This window comes from Carcharhinus amblyrhynchos, chromosome 22, assembly GCF_965287045.1.
Source record: "Carcharhinus amblyrhynchos chromosome 22, sCarAmb.v2.hapA, whole genome shotgun sequence".
Classification (NCBI taxonomy): domain Eukaryota; kingdom Metazoa; phylum Chordata; class Chondrichthyes; order Carcharhiniformes; family Carcharhinidae; genus Carcharhinus; species Carcharhinus amblyrhynchos.
The window spans coordinates 21665559-21687654 of record NC_137345.1 but is presented as its reverse complement, the minus strand read 5'-3'; the positions used below and the strand labels follow the sequence as shown (position 1 = coordinate 21687654).

General features: G+C 42.7%; 1 protein-coding gene across 3 annotated transcripts in view; it reads right to left on the bottom strand.

The window, feature by feature from the left end:
- The window catches only part of celsr2 (cadherin, EGF LAG seven-pass G-type receptor 2), a 309225-nt gene that overhangs the window by 94108 nt on the left and 193021 nt on the right, over positions 1–22096 (bottom strand). For all 3 annotated transcript variants that reach the window (XM_080210022.1, XM_080210025.1, XM_080210024.1), the window contains exons 6-7: positions 7912–8069; positions 4749–4912 (exon numbers count right to left, since the gene is read on the bottom strand). In XM_080210022.1, coding sequence (XP_080066148.1) covers positions 4749–4912; positions 7912–8069 — 322 coding nt within the window. The remainder of the gene's footprint in view (positions 1–4748; positions 4913–7911; positions 8070–22096) is intronic.

The following is a 22096-nucleotide window of genomic DNA, read 5'->3' as shown; positions in this document are numbered from 1 at the left end:
TGTTACAAATTTGGGGGGAGTATCCAAGCCCGGCCGGTACAAGTAGGCAGAGTAAAAATGCCCCCCTTCCCTATTCCTATAGCTACCGAAGTAATACAATTAAAGCAGTACCGGATTCCTGGAGGACATGCTGAGATAACAGAGACGATCAAAGATTATGTAGCCGCCGGAGTTTTACGGGGAATAACCACACAGTGGAACAACCCTATCTGGCCGGTGAAAAAATCAGATGGGTCATGGTGGATGACAGTAGACTATCGAGCCCTCAACAGACATACACCGCCATTGACGGCTGCTGTGCCGGACACCATATCTATTATAGAACGAATACAGGCACAAGGGGGAGAATGGTATGCGGTCATCGACTTAGCAAATGCCTTCTTTACCATTCCAATACCAGAAGACAGACAGGAACAATTTGCTTTTACATGGGATGGGAGACAATATACGTTTACCCGATTGCCACAAGGGTACTTGCATAGCCCCACAATTTGTCATCGCATAGTAGCTGAACATCTGGACGAAGTGAACCTTCCTCCAGACATGTAACTATTGCATTATATCGATGACATAATGATACAGGGAAATAGTGAGGACGAGTTAAAACAGCAACTGAATTATCTAATAAAACACATGAAGGAAAAAGGGTGGGAGATTAACCCCGACAAAGTGTAAGGGCCGGCACAGACGGTAAAGTTCCTGGGGATACAATGGAATAAGGGGGAAAGGGAGATAGTGCCGAAGGCTAAGGCAAAGATATTAGGGTTTGCCACTCCTCAGAATAAGACTGATGTCCAGAAGTTTATTGGAATGTTTGGATATTGGAGACAACACATTCCTCACTTGTCCCAGATATTAGGTCCGTTGTACAGAGTAACCCGGAAGAAACATGATTTTACCTGGGGACAGGAACAGCAGGCAGCCTTTGAATTAGCCAAAGAATCGATACAACAAGCAGTATCTTTAGCACCAATGGTAGAGGGTCCGGTGGAATTACAAGCATCAGCTACAGACACTTACGCCAATTGGAGTCTATGGCAAAAGGATCGGGGTAAGCGGCGACCGTTGGGATTTTGGTCCAAGAAGCTCCCTGATCCTGGTTCGCGGTACACTCCTTTTGAGCGACAACTCCTGGCCTGCTATTGGGCATTAGTAGAAACAGAGCAATTAACCCTTGGGCGAGATGTGCTACTCAGACCTAAGATACCTATCATGACTTGGATACAGAGTAACCCCCGTACCCATAGAATAGGGGGGGCACAAGGAGCCAGTATATTAAAATGGAAATGGTACATCTCTGACAGGGCTAAAGCAGGTCCTACTGGAGTATCTGCCTTACATGAACAAGTTGCTGAAGCTCCCGAAATGGGTGAGGAAATGGTAGAAGTTATTCCCATGGAAGAATCTCCGGTAAAATGGGGGAAGCTATATCAGGAATTGACAAATGGGGAAAAACAGTGCGCCTGGTTTACGGATGGTTCCGCCAGGTACATAGATGGAAAGCGTAAATGGAAAGCGGTGGCTTATAACCCTGCTCTGAACCAGTTATTGAAAGTAATGGGTGAGGGGAAAAGTAGTCAATGGGCAGAGTTAAAGGCAGTTACTATGGTGTTAGATCAGGAAGGAATAAGGGAATGCCATCTCTATACTGACTCATGGTCAGTTGCGAATGGGATGGTGGTGTGGATGACTACGTGGTATCGACACCAGAGGACTATCCGGAGTAAAGAAATTTGGGGAAAAGACTTATGGCAGTGTATATGGGAAAAGGTACAGATAGTGCGAACGACTGTGACTCATGTAAGTGCGCATACTAAACGAACATCGGCTGAAGCATTGCATAATGCTACTGCTGATCAGCATGCTAAAATAGCTGAAGTACAGGTACCATCAACAATGGGAGTACAGGCAGCAAATTGGGCTCATGAAAAATGTGGACACCTAGGAGCACAAGCCACATATAATTGGGCGATTGATCGAGGAATCAGTATTAGTATGGATGAAGCTCGCACGGCTGCTCACCAGTGCACTGTGTGCCAGCATTATCAGAAGAAGGGAATTCCACAAGTAGTTAAGGGTCAGTTATCAAAGGGAAAGGAACCAGCCCAGATTTGGCAAATGGATTTTGTAGGTCCTTTACCGGAAAGTGGAGGATGTAAATACATTTGTACGGCAGTAGATACATATTCAGGGGTTCTGATAGCTCTTCCTTCAAAGCATGCTAATCAGAATGCAACTCTGAAAACCCTACACCTGATAGAACAATATTATGGTATACCGTTGCAAATTCAAACTGATAACGGTACCCACTTTACTGGTCAACGGATTAAAGAGTGGTCCGATGACCATAAAGTAGAATGGATCTACCACATTCAGTATTATCCCCAAGCTGCAGGATTAATTGAACGAATGAACGGGCTATTAAAGCAACAACTTCGAAAAGGGGGAGAGGGAAATAATCTGGCTAGGTGGCGATTCCGTTTGGAGGACGCAGTCATGCGGTTAAATAATCGCCCTTTGTTCAAGGGACAGACTCCTCTCCTTAGAACGAAGATTCAGAATGTAGAAACAGAAAACATATTACATCCTGTTAAAATTTGGCTGATGCATGATACCGCAAAAATGCCTATAAGAGGGACACCAGAAGCAGCTGGTCTTGATCTTTACGCTATTAATGCGGTCACTCCTCTCCCGCAGCAGAACACTGTAATTGAGACTGGGATAGGTATACAGTGCCCCAAAGGATTTTATGGACAGGTGGCTCCGCGATCTAGCCTAGCCCTTAAGGGGGTTATTGTAATGGCTGGAGTGATCGATGCCGATTATCAGGGCACGATAAAAGTAGTATTGCATAATTTGTCTGACCAACCGATCCCTTTAGAAGCTGGGGACCGTATTGCTCAAGTCTTGATAAAACCTGTACACATGGGACCATTAGAGCAAATCCAAAAGCCGACACAAATTACCTTCAAGGGAGAAGGGGGATTTGGTTCTACAGACAAACCAGGAGCTAAGGTGTGGGTAGAACAATCCGAGGGACCTCCGGTTCCCGCCGAGGTTATAGCACAAGGACATGATAACACAGTAACTATAATGAAACCAGGAGAGGAGAAATGGGTGAACGTCCCTGCTAACAAATGTTATTTACGGGAATCCTAACCTGTCATGTGCAGTTTTTTTTGTTACACAGAATCATGAAGCAACTATTACCACTGCTGCTGTGCTGCTTGGAATTCCTGAGTGCTCAGGCCTGGACCCCCGGTGAGGAGGCAGTTATGGGATCAGGGTTGTGGGGCGCTTGGCCCACGAAGGACAAACAACGAGAACAGGATAATTTCACCTGTTCTGCCAAACAGACCTGCGATCCCGTACTGTATGTGCGACCCGGAAGAAACTGCGAAGTTTATTGCATAATGGACAGGATTAAGTCAAAGTGTAATATTACCAGGATGAAGGACCGGTCCGACCCATATCGATGTTATTGTAAAAAACCGATTGTAGAGTGTAAGGGAAAGTTGAATGTTTGTCGTTATTTACAAAAATTAAAGCAACGAGCAGCGTATGATGCATTGCTTCGCTGACCAAGGGCCGAATGTAATGGAAGTAATCAATGTCTGGTCCGCGAAACAATGCCTCCTAGATCACAGAATGTTAACAGGGCACTCAATACAATCCAAAAACACATTAAAGATTCTTCAACACTAAAACTTACAAAGCCCTATTTGCGTATGTACCAGACTACATACATAAGTAAACAAGGTGATAAAAGCCCTATTTGCGTACATAAACAAAGGTATACGTGCCAAACTGCACAAGCAAGTAAATAAAGGTGATGCACAGTAACTCATGTAATCGCGTGAAGTACTCAGGAACAGCGCGTGAACACTCTCAGGACTGTCATTGATTGGATATCAGAGCAGAGGAATGAGCCTGATCAACTCATCCCTCAGCCTTTAAAAAGGGGGATTCCCATTGTCTCGGTGGACGCTCAACCGTGGGATAAGCGCGCATCGCCCGGTCGTTATCGGGACAACGTGTTGGTCCTTCACCGAGACTGAAATGGGCTCCCCAGTCATTGGAAGGATGAAGGCACAGTCCTGATGGTAAATATATGTAACTCTTCTTCTTAATACCGTCTGTAGACTGTAATTGTAGCTGTTCTTCTTTTTGAGTGCTTAATACTGTATGTATAATGTAATTGTATACCATAGATAAATAAGGATAGATAAGTAAGGATAAATAAAGGTACGAAGTGTGAACCTAATCTTGTTGTATACCGAATCATTCTCTCACTCTCTTGAGTCTCCTGCAAAATTATAACTTTCGTACCATAACACACTGCAATGAAGTTGCTGTGAAAATCCCCTCATTGCCACAGTCTGGCATCTGTTCAGGTACACAGAGAGAATTTAGCATGGCCAATGCACCTAGCCAATACAATACAACTCCGGACTGTGGGAGGACATCAGAGGATCCGGAGGAAACCCATGCAGACATGAGGAGATTGTGCAAACTCCCGAAGTGACAGTGACACAAGTCGGGAATCGAACCCAGGTCCCTAGCACTGTGAGGCAGAAGTGCGAACCAATATGCCACCATACTGCCCAAATGTCAGGGGTGGGAGTGTAACACAGCACAATTTGAGTTCAAAGTATCTTTTTTTGAAGGAAGTGCTGTGAGACAGCAGTGCTAACCACTGTGCCACCATGCTGCCCCATACGTTACCCATTAATGTTTCTCCAACTTACCTGATACTGTGCCATTATTTGCTATGAAATCAGCCATATCAATTTGCTGGTTATCTATAAACAAGTTTTTCATGCATCCCATAAATTCATGATTCTGAAGAGGAAAGTCTTCGGGCAGGTTTGGAACTCCACCAAGAAGCAAAGGGCCTGTCAAGTCCAGGGACCTGAGGAACAAAACCAGAGAAAGTAGCAGCCTTTTATTTCTATTGATACAAGATCATTCCTGCATAGATTAAATTTTATAGATTATCACATATGGGTAGAGCCAAACATGCATAACAAAGCATTTTTAAAATTCATTTATGGGACATGGGCCTTGCTGGCTCTCCAGCATTTATTGCCCATCCCTAGTTGCCTGAGGGCAGTTGAGAGTCAACCACGTTGCTGTGTTTCTCAAGGCACATGTTGGCCAGATCAGGTAAGGATGGCAGATTTCCTTCCCTGAAGGACACTGGAGAACCAGATGGGTTTTCCGACAATAGGTCATCAGTACATTCTTAATTCCAAAGATCTTTTACTGAATTTAGATTCCACCATCCTGCCCTGGTGGGATTTGAACCCGAGTCCCCAAGAACTTTAGCTGAGTTTCTGGATTAATAGTCAAGTGGTAATACCACAAGGCCATTGTCTTCCTTATAAGGGTAATAGTAGACAAACCTCTGACAGAAGTAATGGTTCGTACCAAGGAAATTCTTTTGTCCCAAAATTTTGAAAGAAAATCTGGATGTTTGAATTAGAGGCCGGTTATGGCTTCATTTTAACACAGGAGCATATGCAATAATACAAGCAAATGGCAAAACAGTATCACGTACCATGAACACGCACTACATAGAAGCTCGATTAATGGTTTTATTAGAATTTGAGCACTGAGTCCCCAAAATTTGTTCTTACATTAACATTCAAGTTGCATGAATAAAATTGAGGCAACATTGTCTGATTTTATGTATGAAGGAGATGAAATGTAATTAACAAAGGAAACATTGTGCACACTTGACATACATGCAGTTTTATCGACTGACAATTGCAGTGGGTAATCAGACTTGATGTTCAGTGACCCCTGTTGGAAAAGTGTGAATATGTGGCCATCACTGAGTGGGTTTGGCTGTAATTCTCTCCAATCAAATCGCCCACATAGTCACAGCCAACACACACTTGACTGATGCAGAAACTTAAGCAGCAGAGACCCCCACATAATGGGAAGGACAGGAGAGAATGGGAGAAGAATAATAAAATATTTGCAGGACTCCTGCAAGTACTCTCCTTTTCATTGATTTCTTTACTGCAATCACATTAAGAGAAAAAAATATATAGTTGGTGCGGCTGCCAGTTGAATATAGCCAAAACAAACAATCCTTCAAATACCTGAGATACACGTGGGTGGTTAATTTAGTAGAACATGCTGAGATTGGACAGAAAGATTGTGATTGAAATGCAGTATTGTGTGGAATGAAATTATGAATGATGCAATGTGTCTGAAGCAATGTGGTTGGATGATCTGTTACTGGCATTTCCCTCACTTTGCGGTAAAGACAGAATTAAAGAAAACAATTGGTAGTCATATTTACTGAAGATTTCATCTGGTATGTGTCAAAATACACGTAACCATACAATCAACAAGTTCTACCTTGTAATACAATAGTGGATATTCCACAGCATTGCTTAAGGGTAGTCAGGAACACAATGGTAATGTTTTAAGTATGAAGACTTGAGCCTGGATTTTACATTAATGCTGATAGCGGTCATCATTGCCATCAAAAGAATACAGGTTGCTTTTCGGTCCTTTTCATCATCCCGATCTTCAGACCTTCCAGTTGGTCAAGCTTAGAACTGCAGAGGACAGTGTATTTATTCTCTGCAAATTTCAGTACCTGTGGCCTCCTATGAAGCCTCTTTCTTTGTCTCACTATCAATAACTATGACTTTAGTCACCTAAAACCTTGCTTCATCTCTCTACCTCTCCAGCACCCCTCCTTTATTAAGATCCATTTCTTCAATCAAGCATTTAGTCACCTCTGCTTTGGATCTGTGCCTGTTTTCCTTACATAGAAGAATAGAAGATAGGAGCAGGAGGAGGCCATTTGGTCCTTTGAACCTGCTCCGCCATTCATTATGAACATGGCTGATCGTCCAACTCAATAACCTAATCCTGCTTTTCCCCCATAACCTTTGATCCCATTCACTCCAAGTGTTATATCTAGTTGCCTCTTGAATACATTCAATGAACAAAGAACAGCACGGGAAACAGGCCCTTTAGTCCAACGAGCCCGCGCTGCCATCTTAACAATGTATTTTTCCTACACCTCCCTTGACCCGTGTCTATGCTTATGGTATGCTTTGGCGTCAACTACTTCCTGTGGTAATGAATTCCACAGGCTCACCACTCTTTGGGTGAAGAAATGTCTCCTCACCTCTGTGCTATATGGTCTACCCTGAATCCTCAGACTGTGACCCTTGGTTCTGGACTCCTCCAACATCGGGAACATCCTCCCTGCATCTAACCTGTCTAGTCCTGTTAGAATTTTATAGATCCCTATGAGATCGCTCTTCATTTACCTGAACTTCAGCAAAAACAATCCTAATCAAGTTTTCCTTTTATATCAGTCCCGCCATCCCTGAAATCAGCCTGGTAAACTTTCGCTGCACTCCCACGAGAGCAAGAACATCTTTCTTCAAAAAAGGAGAACAAAACTGCACACAGTACTCTAGTTGTGACCTCACCAAGGCCCTGTATAATTGCAACAACACATCCCTGCTCCTGTGCCCAAAACCTCTCACAATGAAGGCCAACATGCCATTTGCCTTCTTTACCGCCTGCTGCACCTGCATGCTTATCTTCAGCGACTGGTGCACAAGGACACCCAGGTCCTGCTGCACACTCCCCTCTCCCAATTTACAGCTGTAGTAGTAATCTGCCTTCTTACCTTTGCTTCTAGTTTTTACATCCCTGGGAAGTACTTTGGGATATTTTTCTCTGTTAAAAGGTGCTACAGAAATGTAACTGGCTGCTGCTTTTGACGAAAGCTGGAATTTTCTGTGCAATTCACTGTACTCACTGAACCACTGGGGTAGAGAGAGTCATGTATTTAAACACTCAGCATAGTCTGTGATAACAAAGGGGAGAATTCGCATCAGTTAATTTATTTTGCTTCGAAAAAAAACTTACTTTTTTGATCCTGACTGAGTTCCTTGAGCTGAACAGGAATAATTCCCAATGAAACTGCCAAAACGCAATGCAACGGAAGTGTCACAGTCATCAACAGTAACCACGGCCACCTTTTGCTCAGAAGGTCCTTGAGGAACACCTGACTTCCCAACAACTGGCTGTAGAGAAAAAAATATAGTAAATTTTGCACACCATGATTAATACGCAAATTGACAACACTTTGACCAGATTCATCTTGCTGACCAACCAGCACTTTTTAATTCTGTAGTAATCGCTTGAAATTTTTGCATTTGTCCTGATGAGTGCAAGATGAAAAGCTTCAGCAACATGTATCACTTTTCAGTAATATTCAAGTTATGAACTGCTTAGCAACTATTAACATTTCCACCTTTTCTGTTCTGATTAGTTCAGTCACAAGAAAAAAAAACATTTTGTGGTAGACAATTACCATGTCAGTTTCCTATTCATTCCTTGGCCAAGAACCTGCCCTGCTGTCTGCAGAGCTCCAGGTCTCAATTCCAGCCTCAAGACTCCCATTATTTCCTACTGCTCCCTGCAGAGTTCCAGTGGTGACTTGGTGGCACAGTGGTTAGCACTGCTGCCTCACACCACCAGCGCCCTGGATTCGATTCCTGGCTTGGGTGACTGTCTCTGTGGAGTTTGTATGTTCTCCCTGTGTCTGTGTGGGTTTCCTCCAGGTGCTCCAGGTTCCTCCCACTTTCTGAAGGACATGCTGGTTAGGTGCATTGGCCATGCTAAATTCTCTCTCAATGTAGCCAAACAGGCGCTGGAGACTAGGGAATTTTCACAGTAACTTCATTGCACTGTTAATGTACGCCTACTTGTGACACTAATAAATAAAACTTTTCTCCTGACAAGGTAATGTTGAAGTGACAGCTCTGCCCTTTCTTCACATGAATAAAAGCAAAACTCTTATAATGGTATCATTATAACCATTATCATTGTATTGGGGACGAGTTACTGTGTGGCATAGTGGTTAGCACTGCTGCATCACATCGCCAGGGAGCCAGGTTTGATTCTGACCTTGGGTCACTGTCTGTGTGGAGTTTGCACATTCTCCCTATGTCTTTCCTCCAAGTGCTCTTGTTTCCTCCCACAGTCCAAAGATTTGCAGGTTAAATCATTATTTTGCAATTAATCTTGACAACATGCACTACAACAGGGCAATACTGAACTTCTCACAGTGCATTGTTTCAAAATAGTGTAACCATATTTCATATGTTTTAAGCAAATGATTCAATATTAGTTCTGTTGTTTCTTTCTACATTGTTTCTTCTGAATAATCCATGGTGGGTGGGGGTGGTGGGGGGAGGGAGGCAAAATATGCCTTTAATCGTAGAAAACTATTTTGATAGACATTATTAACAGAATTTGAAAGCGTGTATCCCTTCTGGACAAACAAATGAACCCGTATTTTGAGTCCAATGCAGAGTTAATTACCTTGAAAATGACAGAAGTCAACAGTACTTTTCAAGACAGCTGAGGCTATTCATCATTGTGCCTTAATTATTACAAGCTTTCAGTCAGTACTTGTACTGTAAAGCACTTGGACCTTGCAATGTCTGCACAATAATTTTCTGAGTGTTCCCAGAAATGTTTATAAACATTTAACTAAATGTACAGACCTAAAGGTTATTTCTAAGAACTATAGAACCCTACAGCGCAGAAGGAGGCCATTTGACCCATCGAGTTTGCACCGACCACAATCCCACCCACATCCTTTCCCCATAATCCCATGTAGCTAACCCCCCTGACACTAAGGGGCAATTTAGCCTGGCCAATTCACCTGAGCCGCACATCTTTGTGGGAGGAAACTGGAGCACTTGTAGAAAACCCACGCAGACGTGAGGAAAACATACAAACTCCACAGACCTGAAGCCGGAATGAAACCCAGGTCCCTGGCACTGTGAGGCCATGATGTGGAGATGCAAGCATTGGACTGGGGTAAACACAGCCACTAGACTAGTGGCTTGTGCTACCAAATAAACCTGTTGGACTTTAACCTGGTGTTGTGAGACATCTTGCTGTGAGGCAGCAATGCTAACCACTATGCCACCGTGCCAAAGGGTCTTTATCAAACTAAATTGGTTGAACTATACAATAAATCCATTTACAAATATAAACTACAACCATATAAATTATGTCAAACAAAAAGTACTTGTGGGTGTGATATTACTGCGATCAAATTAATTCCGGTTCTGCATGCTCATGCAGAACCCGTGCTAAGGACGGAGAATCACGGAGGAGCGTCCATCGAGTGGTTAGCACCTATGATAATCCATTCTGAGTTTCTCTCAGCCTCTGCACCCCAACGCAATCTGGTTCAGGCCCAGGGAGGACGTGAGCCAGATTAGTATATTTAAATATTCATTTAAAAATGCAGGGTCAGTTTGCTGGCTCCTGCAATTCTCTGACCTTCAAGCTCAGCGGGAACCCAGCACGAATCACTACAGGTCTCCACAAATGGAGACCGGTCATGATGGCCACACTGGGGGCTTGGAGGCCACTGAAGGTCCAGGTGGTTGGGAAAATGGCAGGTTGATGCCATGGCAGTTTGGCACTGCCAATGGTGGGGAGAGAGGAGGGGGTGGGGGGGGAGCTGGGGGGTGGTTTGCAGGACTGTCTGGAGATTTAAAATGGTGTCCCGATCTCCAAGGTGTTGGTCTTGTTGGTTTTTAAGTCCCCACTCTAAAGAAATTGAAGTGTGGGTGAATTCAGTGAAAATCTCCCCAGACTCCAAAAAAAATTCTAAGGAGAGGTGAAACGAGAACTGAATCACATAAGAGCTAGGAGCAGGAGTGGGTCATCTGACCCCTCGAGCCTGCTTTGCCATTCAATAAGATCATGGCTGATCTTTTTGTAGACTCAGCGCCACTTACCCGCTTGCTCACCATAATCCTTAATTTCTTTAGTGTCCAAAAATTTATCTATTCTTGCATTAAAAACATTCAATGAAGAAGCCGCAACTGCTTCACTGGGCAGGGAATTCCACAGATTCGCAACACTTTGGGTATAGAAGTTTCCCCTCAACTCAGCCCTAAATCTGCTCCTCCTTATTTTGAGGCCATGCCCCCAGCTCTGGTTTCATCTGGCAGCAAAAACAACTTCCCTGCTTAAATCTTATCTATTCCTTTCATAATTTTATATGTTTCTATAAGATCCCTTCCCCTCATTCTTCAAAATTCCAATGAATATAGTCCCAATCTACTCAGCCTCTCACCTCAAACTACCCAGCGAGAATCTCATCAACAACACTTAGAACTTTTTTGGGAGCATTCCACCCATTATGTCTGTCTTCTCTTCCTGTGATGGAACTAACGCACGTCTCTTTTTAAAGAAAGAATGACTCAAACTGAAAGAATACCCTGTCCTTTCATTTCTGATGGAGATTTGGCATTGTGAACTGTTTATTTTAGAAATGCTCTTTTGCCTGAAGGCCCTCTCAACAATAATTTTAATGTTTTCTTATATTCTTACAGTGTAATCAACCACGTATGGCACTGGTCCAAATAACTCTCAATGTCTTTATCTTTTTGGATCTAAGCAATTTTTTATGTTTAACAACGTACAGTACATTCAGTTAACTGGGAACATAAACCTTGTAAGAACTTCTTACTGTGTTTACCCCAGTCAAATGCCAGCAGCTCCACATCAATATAAACCTTCTCAGGTTTGTACAATCCATTATTTTGGTTACTTGCATTGAAGTTCTCGGGCCTCAGTGCCAGTGTTCTTTCAACCCCAAGCAGCAGGAGGTATATGACAGGAGTTTGAGGTGACATACCCCTATAGGAAGGATGGGCCTTGAACCATCACCACTACTGGCTCTGCAGCACAATCGAAGAACTAAACGTATAACTAAACTAAACATCCACGAAGATAAACACATCATGCTTCAGCCCCAACAGAGTTGCTTAAAAATTAACAATGCATAGGAAGCATCCTTTCCAGATGTATCACACCATGGCATGACTCCTGCTCTGACTAAGACCACAAGAAATTACAAAGGGCTGTGAATGTAGCCCAGTCAATAATGCAAACCAGCCTCCCATCCACTGACTCTGCCTACACCTGCCGCTGCTTTGCGGAAGCAGCCAACATAATCGAGGACCCCATGCACCCCGGACATTCTCTCTTTCACTTTCTTCCATCGGGAAAAAGATACCAAACTCTTAGATCACGTGCCAACTGACTCAAGAACAGCTTCCTCCCTACTGCCATTAGACTTCTGAATGTATCTACCTTATATTAAGCTGATTTTTTTCCTACACTCCAGCTGTGACTGTAACACTATATTCTGCACCCTCTCCTTTCCTTCTCCCCTTTGTAGTCTATGAATGGTATGTTTTGTCTGTATAGTGTGCAGGAGACAATACTTTTCACTGCATCCCGATACATGTGACAATAATAACCAAATCAAATAATATGGGAGTATAGCTGATTGTATTTCCATGGATTTCCTTACTGTGGCTGCACTTCTGATGTCCCATTGGATTAAATTAGCTAGCTTCGGTGAAACAAATGTTGGTTGGGGGGGCGGGGACATTTTCACTCATACAGCATCTGGTTCTCTGTATTTCACGGCGGAGTCCAGAAGGGCTAACTCTCAGCTTAAATGTACTAAGGAAGAAAGTGAGGCACAGAAGTGCCTCTCATTGTGCAGGAAGCATTGACTGGCCAATCTAAAGATACCTTTAAAGTGATTTTGAAACCACATCTTTATGACCACGTCACATTATGAAATAACAGGGGACGGAGAAGGTTATTCAAAAAAGGTGCAACATTAAAAGGATGATTACTGTCATGAAAGAAGGTTTTGATAAATCCTTTGTTCTTCAAGAACAGTTATAATAAATTAACGTGCAGGTTCTGCAATTTACACCATCTGCTTGTAAACAAACATAGAAACATTTGCCAAAGACCTTATCATGAAGTGTGCCCCTTTAAACATCTAACAATCACAAGAAACATGCTGCTGGGCTTCAGCGAACAAGGGTTACCAACGTAAGCCGGGAAGGATTTAAGCGGTTCAAAGTCTGCAGGCCTAGACATTTCTAGATCCTTTGTTTGTCCCGGGTTTTTCTTTTACCTCTAGCTGCTCCATGCAACTCTACCTAGGCCCCCTACAGACAAAAGCATTCTTCAACTATCAGATCATCCTTTCACCAGCTATAGCAGCCTCCAACGGCAACCGACCAAACCAAATGTTTTTCAGACTTAACAAAGACTGGTTGAATGGAAATGATAATCCAAGAAAATTTTCATTTTATTGTCTGCACCGAACACACCAAGGAAATTAAGTCCAAGGGGGAAGGGAGAGATTGTAAACGTACCAAATATACTTTGGTAGTAACTTGATCCCAGACTTTTTGTCACATCATGACATTTTATATTTGGTAACCAAATATATAATACACTACTTTTGCTCATGTTAATTCTGTCTTTCCCTCCTTTCCTGACACTGACACACACACTTTCTCTCTCTCTCTTTCCCCCTCCATTGGCTTTTTAGTTTATTTAATGAATACTTAAGCTATGTTGCCCAGTCCAATCGCAGCTAAGCTGTTCTCACGTGAGGCAGTATTCAAGGCACCTTGTAACCTGGTTTGCAATGACGAAAAATGATTGCAGCCCGTGATTGTTATCTAGCAATCTCTGCTATCACGTATAAGCTTCTGATGAGGATAGAATTGGACTCAGCTGCGATACCTATTTGTGGTGAAATAGTCTTCCAATATGCACTGTCAAAGTGCACTCGTGAACAAGCAATTGGACAAGATATCAGAGGATAACTGGGTGTCTGCAGCACTGCTCCACAGCAAGAAACTAATACATTCATTCACGTGTGGGAAAGAGGTAAAATTACTGAGGAGAAAAATGGAATTAAACCTTTCATGGAAGTCTGTGTGCTACAGTTTTCATATCTGCTGGTAAATTACTGCAAGCATGCAAAAAAAAGGGTGGATGGAGAAAACTTATCCAGTGAATCACTCCCAGTCAGCTGTACTGCAATGAGACCTCTGATGCAACTTAACCACCAGCAGCAATGTAACCTTCTGGAGGAGCAGCTAAAAATATTTCTAAAATGCTTGGCTGATTCAGGGGGAAAGAGGCATCTATTAAGATTCTCTCTTATCCCCAAAGGCAACCAAGAACAATCTTTGAGAGAAGGACCACGATCACAAATGAGATCACGCAGCATTCCATCCACCCTCCACGCACACTAATTTCAATTTCCTCCAGCAACCTGTCCAGTTCTCTTTCGAAAGTTTACATCGAGGCTGCATCCCTAATCAAACTTACACTCGTAAAACATTCACGTCCCCTCATACCCTCTAACTTCATGCAAATAATCTGTCCACATTTGTAGTCCCTTTATCACGCTAACACATCAATCACGACTCCCTCATGTTTACGGTTTTCCAGAGTAAAATGTTCCAGCTCGTTGAGCCTGGCGTAATGACCTAAGAGACATGTTAAAAAGAGACATTGATCTAATACCCCTCCATTGATCAATTTTCAGAGCTTCTATGGAGATAACTCACTTGTGACTTTATCATGCATGAGCTAGCCAATTATTTTTTGCAAAATTAGGTAAACATTAGTGTTTCTATGTCAAAAGAGGCATTGTCATAATGAGGAACTTCTTTAGCAGGTGAATGACAATTGCTGATGCAACCAATTCTTTGACAAGATGTGGGGCGGAATTTTATGGCCTCACTCATCTCGAAACTGTTAAATCCTGCCCGAGGTCAACAGACCTTCCTGTTGTCCGCCCTCGTGATGGGCGGGCGGTAAAATTCAGGTCATTGGGTTCGTAAAGCCTCTGGTCCAGGCCTCAAAAATTCCAGCAGGAACTGCATTCCCTGTCATTTGGCAATGGGAGTTTTTTTTTATAATGAAGTTAGAAATGCTTTCAAAAGAGTTTTTTTTTCCCCACAAGGGAATTATGTACAACACAGATATGACAAGTGGGCTGAAATTGAATTAATATCTTCCATTCTACATTTCTGATGCATATGTTTTGACTCCAAACTAACTAGCTGTAAGGAGGTGAATAAATTTTCAATTTACACTCAGAAATTGCACTGTTTTAGATCAGGTGATTTGAATTCACCGAGTAAATTTCAGTTTGGATTTATGATGAAAGCTTAATACTGCGTCTCACCTTCCTTTGCTACATGGGCAGTACAGCTGGTGGCACAATGGTTAGCACTGCTGCCTCACACAGCCAGGGACCCGGACTCAATTCCAGCTTTGGGTGACTGTCTGTGTTGGTTTTGCGTGTTATCACTGTATTTGTGTGAGTTTCCCATTGGTACTCGTGCCAGTTGTGTCGATTGGCTTTGCTAAGTTGCCCATTAGAGTCAGGGTGATTAGTAGGGTAAATACGGTAAATAGGGTTATGGGGCTAGGACCTGGGTGAGATTATAGTCGGCGCAGTCACAATGGCCTCTTTCTGCACTGTAGGGATTCTATAATAATTCCCACACTGATCAGAAGCATACAAAATATGTTCTCAAAACTCAGTCTGTTTGGCAATTGTCAGCTTTCACAACGTGTGTATTGCAAAACAAATGGCAAACATTATAAATCAAGACATGAAATGTGAATACCGAATTAAAATAATGCAAAATATTTTTGGTGAATCAAAACTCTCAGAAGAGTCAAACTGGCACCAAGAAACCACAAATGATCTAGTTTGTGGCGTGTTCAGTAGCTAGTAGATTTAACTATGTCTCTTTAGCAATCTCACTGGTACTCCCAGTTTTGGGAACTAATTGCAATCAATTCTTCCCATATCTTTAACAGTGTGTACTGCTGTCTGGTAAGGAGATGTGCACAATCAATTTTAGGCCTTCACAAGGGAATGGTCTAACAACCACATCTCTTCCCTAGCCCATCTACATTTGTGATGATTTGGGGCATTGACTAAGAAGAGGAATAAAATAGAACAAATAAAATAAAATTTAAACGATAGTTAAATAGACAGCTCAGAAGTTTTTGAGAGCTGTAGGAGTCTTGCTGTCGTCGTCTAAGCAGGAGGCGACCCCACTTCAGCAGGCGTCAGGACCCAGTAGTGACCAATTAAGTGGTCAGTGCCAGGGCTGCCATCCAATTAAAGATGGCTCACCCTCGATCAGACAGTGGCCTGCTCAGCAGTGCGACTGCTCACAGAGGCCATTGCTGAGGCTGCTGCTGAGGCAGTGCCTCAGTAGCTTAGCAGAAGCTGGGGCCGGGTGGGGAGGCCTTGAAAAATAGGGGGAGGAGGGGGAACAGCACAAGTAGGCAACCACAAGGGTGGCCATTACAATTATTTAGCTCCATCTTTGAGCACCAATAAATGAGGGCCCCTCCCCCTTTCCACCCCCACCCAATCTCCAATGCAGCACACTCAGAGGACATCAGGTTTTAGTCACTCAACTGGGCCCCCAGTGGGCAGGCAATCTGCCAACAGTTGTGCCTTTGGCAAAATGACACAGTGGGAGAAAGAATTTTAGCCCCAGTCTTCAAAAGAATAATTTTTGTTAGGTAAATACATTTTTAAAAAGAAATCAAGCATTTAATGCCTTCAAGTTATTGAATTGTAAAGATAGAGAAATTGTTTATTGTAGCAGATAACGGTGAAAGCCAGACCAACGAGGGGCAAAGTTTCATACACAGATCATTCCAACAAATCCTTCACCACCACTAACTTGATACAATTTTTGCATGTCAAAGTATGTTTTAATCAGTCATCGGGGGTGACCATTCTTGCTGAAATAAAGATTATTCCTTATAAAAAGGACACATGCTCATTAAATCAGATCATTATTAAAAATCAAATGACAAGAAATTTATTAGCAGCTGTACACATAAATATATTTTAACAAAAAAAACTCATAAGCCTTTTTAATATCAGACCTAGTTTTAGAAGATCAGGATTGATTCTGAAAGTCAGTCTGCATGCCATCAAGGGACTTTGAGGATTAAACCGTAATGTTAATCAGATGTCTCGCAGATTTAATTAATCTGATACTTGGAATTGTGGGATACTTGGGCTTGTTGACAGTTCTTGTCAAGTTGACAGAGGCCTGGGGGGTGGGGAGGAAGGTGGGGGTTAAGGGGGTGGGGGGGGGGGGGTGGAGTTGTCCCGTCTGTTGTCATTATAAATGACTGCTGTTTTCATTTAGTCCGCAGAGCAATGGATTGAAAACCTTCTTTCATGCATGAACTGTGCACGGAATGGCAACGACAGTGTGTTATTGTGGCATCAGCACTGGGTAATGAGCTTCTGTCACATGAGAGGAATTGTGCAGGGGACAATTGTTACTTATTCACAAGAACTGCGGGCAAGAAAGGGAAGGGGGAGAAAAGGAGACTGGCAGCCAGCTGCGACCCATCCAGCTGTGCAAGGAGGGGATACGGGACCCCATTGTGTTGCCATGGCTTCATCAATTCACGTGATTCTCAGCTTTTTGTCCTGTCATTGTTGGCATGCATCCAGGCCCTTTTATTAGAATGCTCAATGTTTGCCAACTCTCATCTTCCTAAAACTACTGATAGCTATGGAATCTTTAACTACGCTACCACAAACTTTCCATCACTTTATCTGATCATATACCAGCAGTGTATTTTTGAGCTATCAAGATTTTCAATTTTGAAAGGAAAAGATTTAATCTTCATAATGCTCCCATTGTTATCATTAAAAGCCTTCAGAAATGATGTTTTAAATACATGGGCCAGCATATACATTTTTAATGATTAAATATGACTGCTTTCCACACACCTGCAAGTAAATGGCTGTAATACCACTGTAAATCTTGGGGACACTGCCAACTGGTAGGTTCGGTGGTGTTACACTGAAGCTGTCACTGGAGCTGATCCTTAATAAAATCTTGGAGGAAATCAAAGGTGGTTCTCGTTTTCAAAATTACAGCGCAGGATTCTGAGATGTAATTTTTGATATTATAAAGATTGCATGCAAAATGAATAAAAACATTTCACAAAAACTCATCCAGTTATGGCACCTTATATGATCATTTGTTATGTGATCATCCTCATCGCTAACATGGGGTCATGTAAAGACCAAAACGAACAAAAAAGACAGTCAGGAAAACTCAAATCTCCACAGTTGGCAATCTTAATGTTGCTTTTTAAAGTATTTCTCACCTTTCAGCCTGATGAAGACTAACTGACTCGGTGTTATAATTTCATTGGGACTAATCAGGTAATCTGATGCTATTGGACTGGCTTCAGAATATATCAACTATCTTTTTTCACTTGGACTCATCCCGGCTCAGGCCGATTGGAATTGAAGAGGACGGCTAATTCCAAACCCAACTCCAATCCGCTGAAATAACAGTAATGTGACTAGCTTGTCAACCCTCTGCTAGACTGTGACTGGGATCGCGCCACTAAAATTGTTCCTACTTAAAACAACCATATAATTTTATGCAAGGGGCTGTTTTATCTGTACTTAAACAATCTCTTTCATCCCCAAATATTTCCTTCCCATCTGATGTAGAGGTAATATTTCCTCTCGCTGGTCATCCACAATGTGTCTCCTCCAAGTAACCATTCTTCTGGTACAGATCTAGGTAGTGAATGGGAATAAGATCTTTGACACTGGCAGGGCATGAAGGGGGGGGTGGGGGGTGGCTTTGGAAATAACATCCGAGAGCCACAACCATTTTCCAGTCGCAATCAATGGCTAGCAATCCGGAGCAACTCAAGAACAGACTCAAGAATAGCTTCTTCCCTGTTGCCAAGAGACTTTTGAATGGGCCAATCTCGCACTAAATTGATCTTTCTCGACACCCTAGCTATGACTATAACACTGCATTCTGCACTTTCTCCTTTCGTTCTCTATGAACGGTATGCTTTGTCGATATAACATGCAAGAAACAGTACTTTTCATTGTATATTAATACACGTGACAATAATAAATCAAGTCAAATCAATAAACTTTGGCTGAAATATTTCTCCCAGCACCAGCCTTCAGAAGTATTTTGCAGCGTCCATTTGCAACATCCGGGCTGCAATCAGTTAACCCAGACTACAAAACAAACTTAGGAGTTTCTAGGCATGAATGCCAACTTCAACGTTTGACAGCAAAAAAGAATACAGGGAAATAAAAATGCTAGTCTGAATTGTCTTTCCCGATTGGATTGCTGGATGAATCATTGGAGATGGACAGAAAATCATAGGCTGGGAAGTGGAGAAGCTGCAAATCCTGGGAACGGTCACTTGCAGTTATGAGTTTTTGAATGCTTCCAAACTTGGGATCTTCCCGATTGACACAGATCAGGATCACAAAACGTACAAATGTCCATTTGAATCTTCCGAGATACATGCACTCTAGGTTTCCAGCAGTCCAAGTGCAGATTTTGTTTCTGAATTTAGGATAAAAAGCTCCTCATTTGTGTATCCCTCACACCCAAGAATTAACACGACATGAGAAATCTATTCCCTCTAGCACTCTGTCTTTCGACTGGCTGTCTTGATTAATTGCTTGTCAATTTGCAATTTTTGGCTGTTTGAATTCAAAGCTCTTCACCACATTGAAAATAACTCGCCTCTAATCTTATGAGCACACTTTTCTGTAATGAAAATGATGCAATGCGGGCAGGCCAGCACAAGCTACATCAAACATCACATCGTGTCTTGGGCTGTGTTGCAGACAGAGACAGCTCTTTACCTGTCAGCCAACAAAAAAAATGACAGGACTTTGATTCCAATCTTAGATTAAAATGAAGTGCCTTCTTAAAATTGCTTCTTAAGGGTCTTACCAAGTTTAAATGACACAATCAAGTTGAAAGACACAAAATGCAAAAGTGTCGCATTTTTCATGTAATCCTCTACTCCAACCCACACATTCCTTCCACCCCCAATGCCTGGCTTAAAAATTCTCTTCAGATGTTAAAGATTTCACCTCTTAACGTGGTTTATGTGAGCAACCAGACAGTACTTATTATAAACCCACATTTAACTTTGATGAGCTGTGTCACGTAGAAGACACAAATTTAGATAAGTGCACAAGGCTTAATCAGTGTCACCTATAATATTTTTGGTTAGTCGTCCTTTCTAAAATGCTCTTTTCTCGTGAGCAATTTATTTTGCCTTGATCCTTTCCAATCCATTCTCCCTCCTTAGCTGTTCATTGTTTCTCTTCATCGTCCTTTTGGCCGGCACTTTCCAGCTGACCTTCAAGTCCCAGCATGGGTTTTCCAGTGGCATGCAGAGGAGTCAATGAGAAATCCCATTGACTGTGGCGGGACTGGAAAATCCTGCTGCCAGCAAACGGCACCGCACCTCCTGCCATGAGATAGACGCTGAGGGGAGGCCAAAGAATCCTACCCAAATTAACTTCAATTTGTTTTACTTTGTTACTTGCTTGTCCTTTTTCCTTGATCCCAAACATTATTATCTTACAATTCTACTTTTTGCACCGCTACTACAATTATTCTTCTGTTCCTACTATCTTTGCCTTTGTTATTCAATGATTCTAACCTGTCATTTTTAGACCCACGGTCAGATCACCAGCACAGATAGCTGCAGGTGTAATTACATTATAACAACCTCACCATGACTAAATTTATTTCTAGACATTCTATTTTGCCTGTCACCATGGTAATCTGTCTTTCAAGACATCTTGTGACATATGTACGTGGAAAAGTACACAGCGGTGGTGGTGGTGTCTAACAGGGTGTCAGCGTTGCTCTAGCAACGTATACTTTTACCTGCCTGTTGTCACAGCATGTTTTCAGCATGAAATCTGAAATAGCTTAGGAAGCCGGTCAGTTCAATTAGGGCAGTGGCGGTGGCATATTGATGTAGGTGCATCAAAGTTCTTCCCATAACATGTTTGATCAGGAATCTTTCCCGCACTTACCAGCTGACATTGGCATTTGCTGAAAGGATTTGCGGGTTGATACTCAACCTATCTGCCATGGTACAAATGCACTTTCCTTGGCTACCATGTCCTGGAGTGGGACTTAACCCCACAGCTTCTGGCAAGGACACTACCCATTGTGCCACAAAATCAACAGTACCACTATTGATATGACAATGTTAGCTTGGCTCAGGTTAACCTGAGCCATAAAGTTATTTATTCAAGTTCCGTTCCAAGACTTTACAATTGACATATTAAGCGGAGATGGTGGCGTAGCACTGTCACTGGGGTACTAATCCAGTGACCCAGAGTAATGTTCTGGGGGCTTAATGTTTTCCATGGCATATGGTGAAATTCAAATGCAATAAAAAGTCCGGAATTAAAAATCTAATGATGACCATGAAACCCATTGCCAGTTGTCGCAGGAACTCATCTGGTTCACTACCATGCTTTAGGGAAGGAAATCTGCCATCCTTACCTGGTCTGTTTTGCATGTTGAATCTGAAATAGCCTGGGAAGCCAGTCAGTTCAATCAGGACAATAAATGCTGACCCAGCCAACATCGCCCACATCCCATGAATGAATAAAAAATAACATTGCAGCAAAGGTGCTTTACATCACTGGAGATGATTTCCTTTAAAGTAAATACTTAAAGTGGCTTTTATGTAGTATCACAGGAGAGCAAACTAACTGTGCCATTCTCCCCCATTTAACTGTTGATAGTTCAAGTCTGTCTTCCGAAAAGCTGCAGAGGGACCTGGGGGTCCTTGTGCATGAGTCACAAAAACCCAGCCTACAGGTGCAGCAGGTGATCAGGAAGGCAAATGGGATGCTGGCCTTCATAGCGAGGGGGATTGAATATAAAAGTAGGGAGGTCTTGCTGCAACTGTACAGGGCACTGGTGAAGCCACAGCTGGAGTACTGTGTGTAGTTTTGGTTGCCGCACTTGCGCAAGGATATTTTGGCCTTGGAGGGAGTGCAGAGGAGGTTCGCTAGGCTGATACCGGAGTTGAGGGGGTTGAACTCTGAAGAGAGGCTGAATAGACTGGGCTTGTACTCGTTGGAGTTTAGAAGGATGAGGGGGGATCTTATTGAGACGTAGAAGATGATGAAGGGGATGGATAGGGTAGAGGTGGAGAGGTTCTTCCTGCTCAGAAAGGTCAGCAGGACTAGAGGGCACAGCCTCAAGATAAGGGGGGGAGCAGTTTAGAACGGAGTTGAGGAGGGACTTCTTCACTCAAAGGGTGGTGAATCTCTGGAATTCTCTGCCCGTTGAAGTGGTGGAGGCTA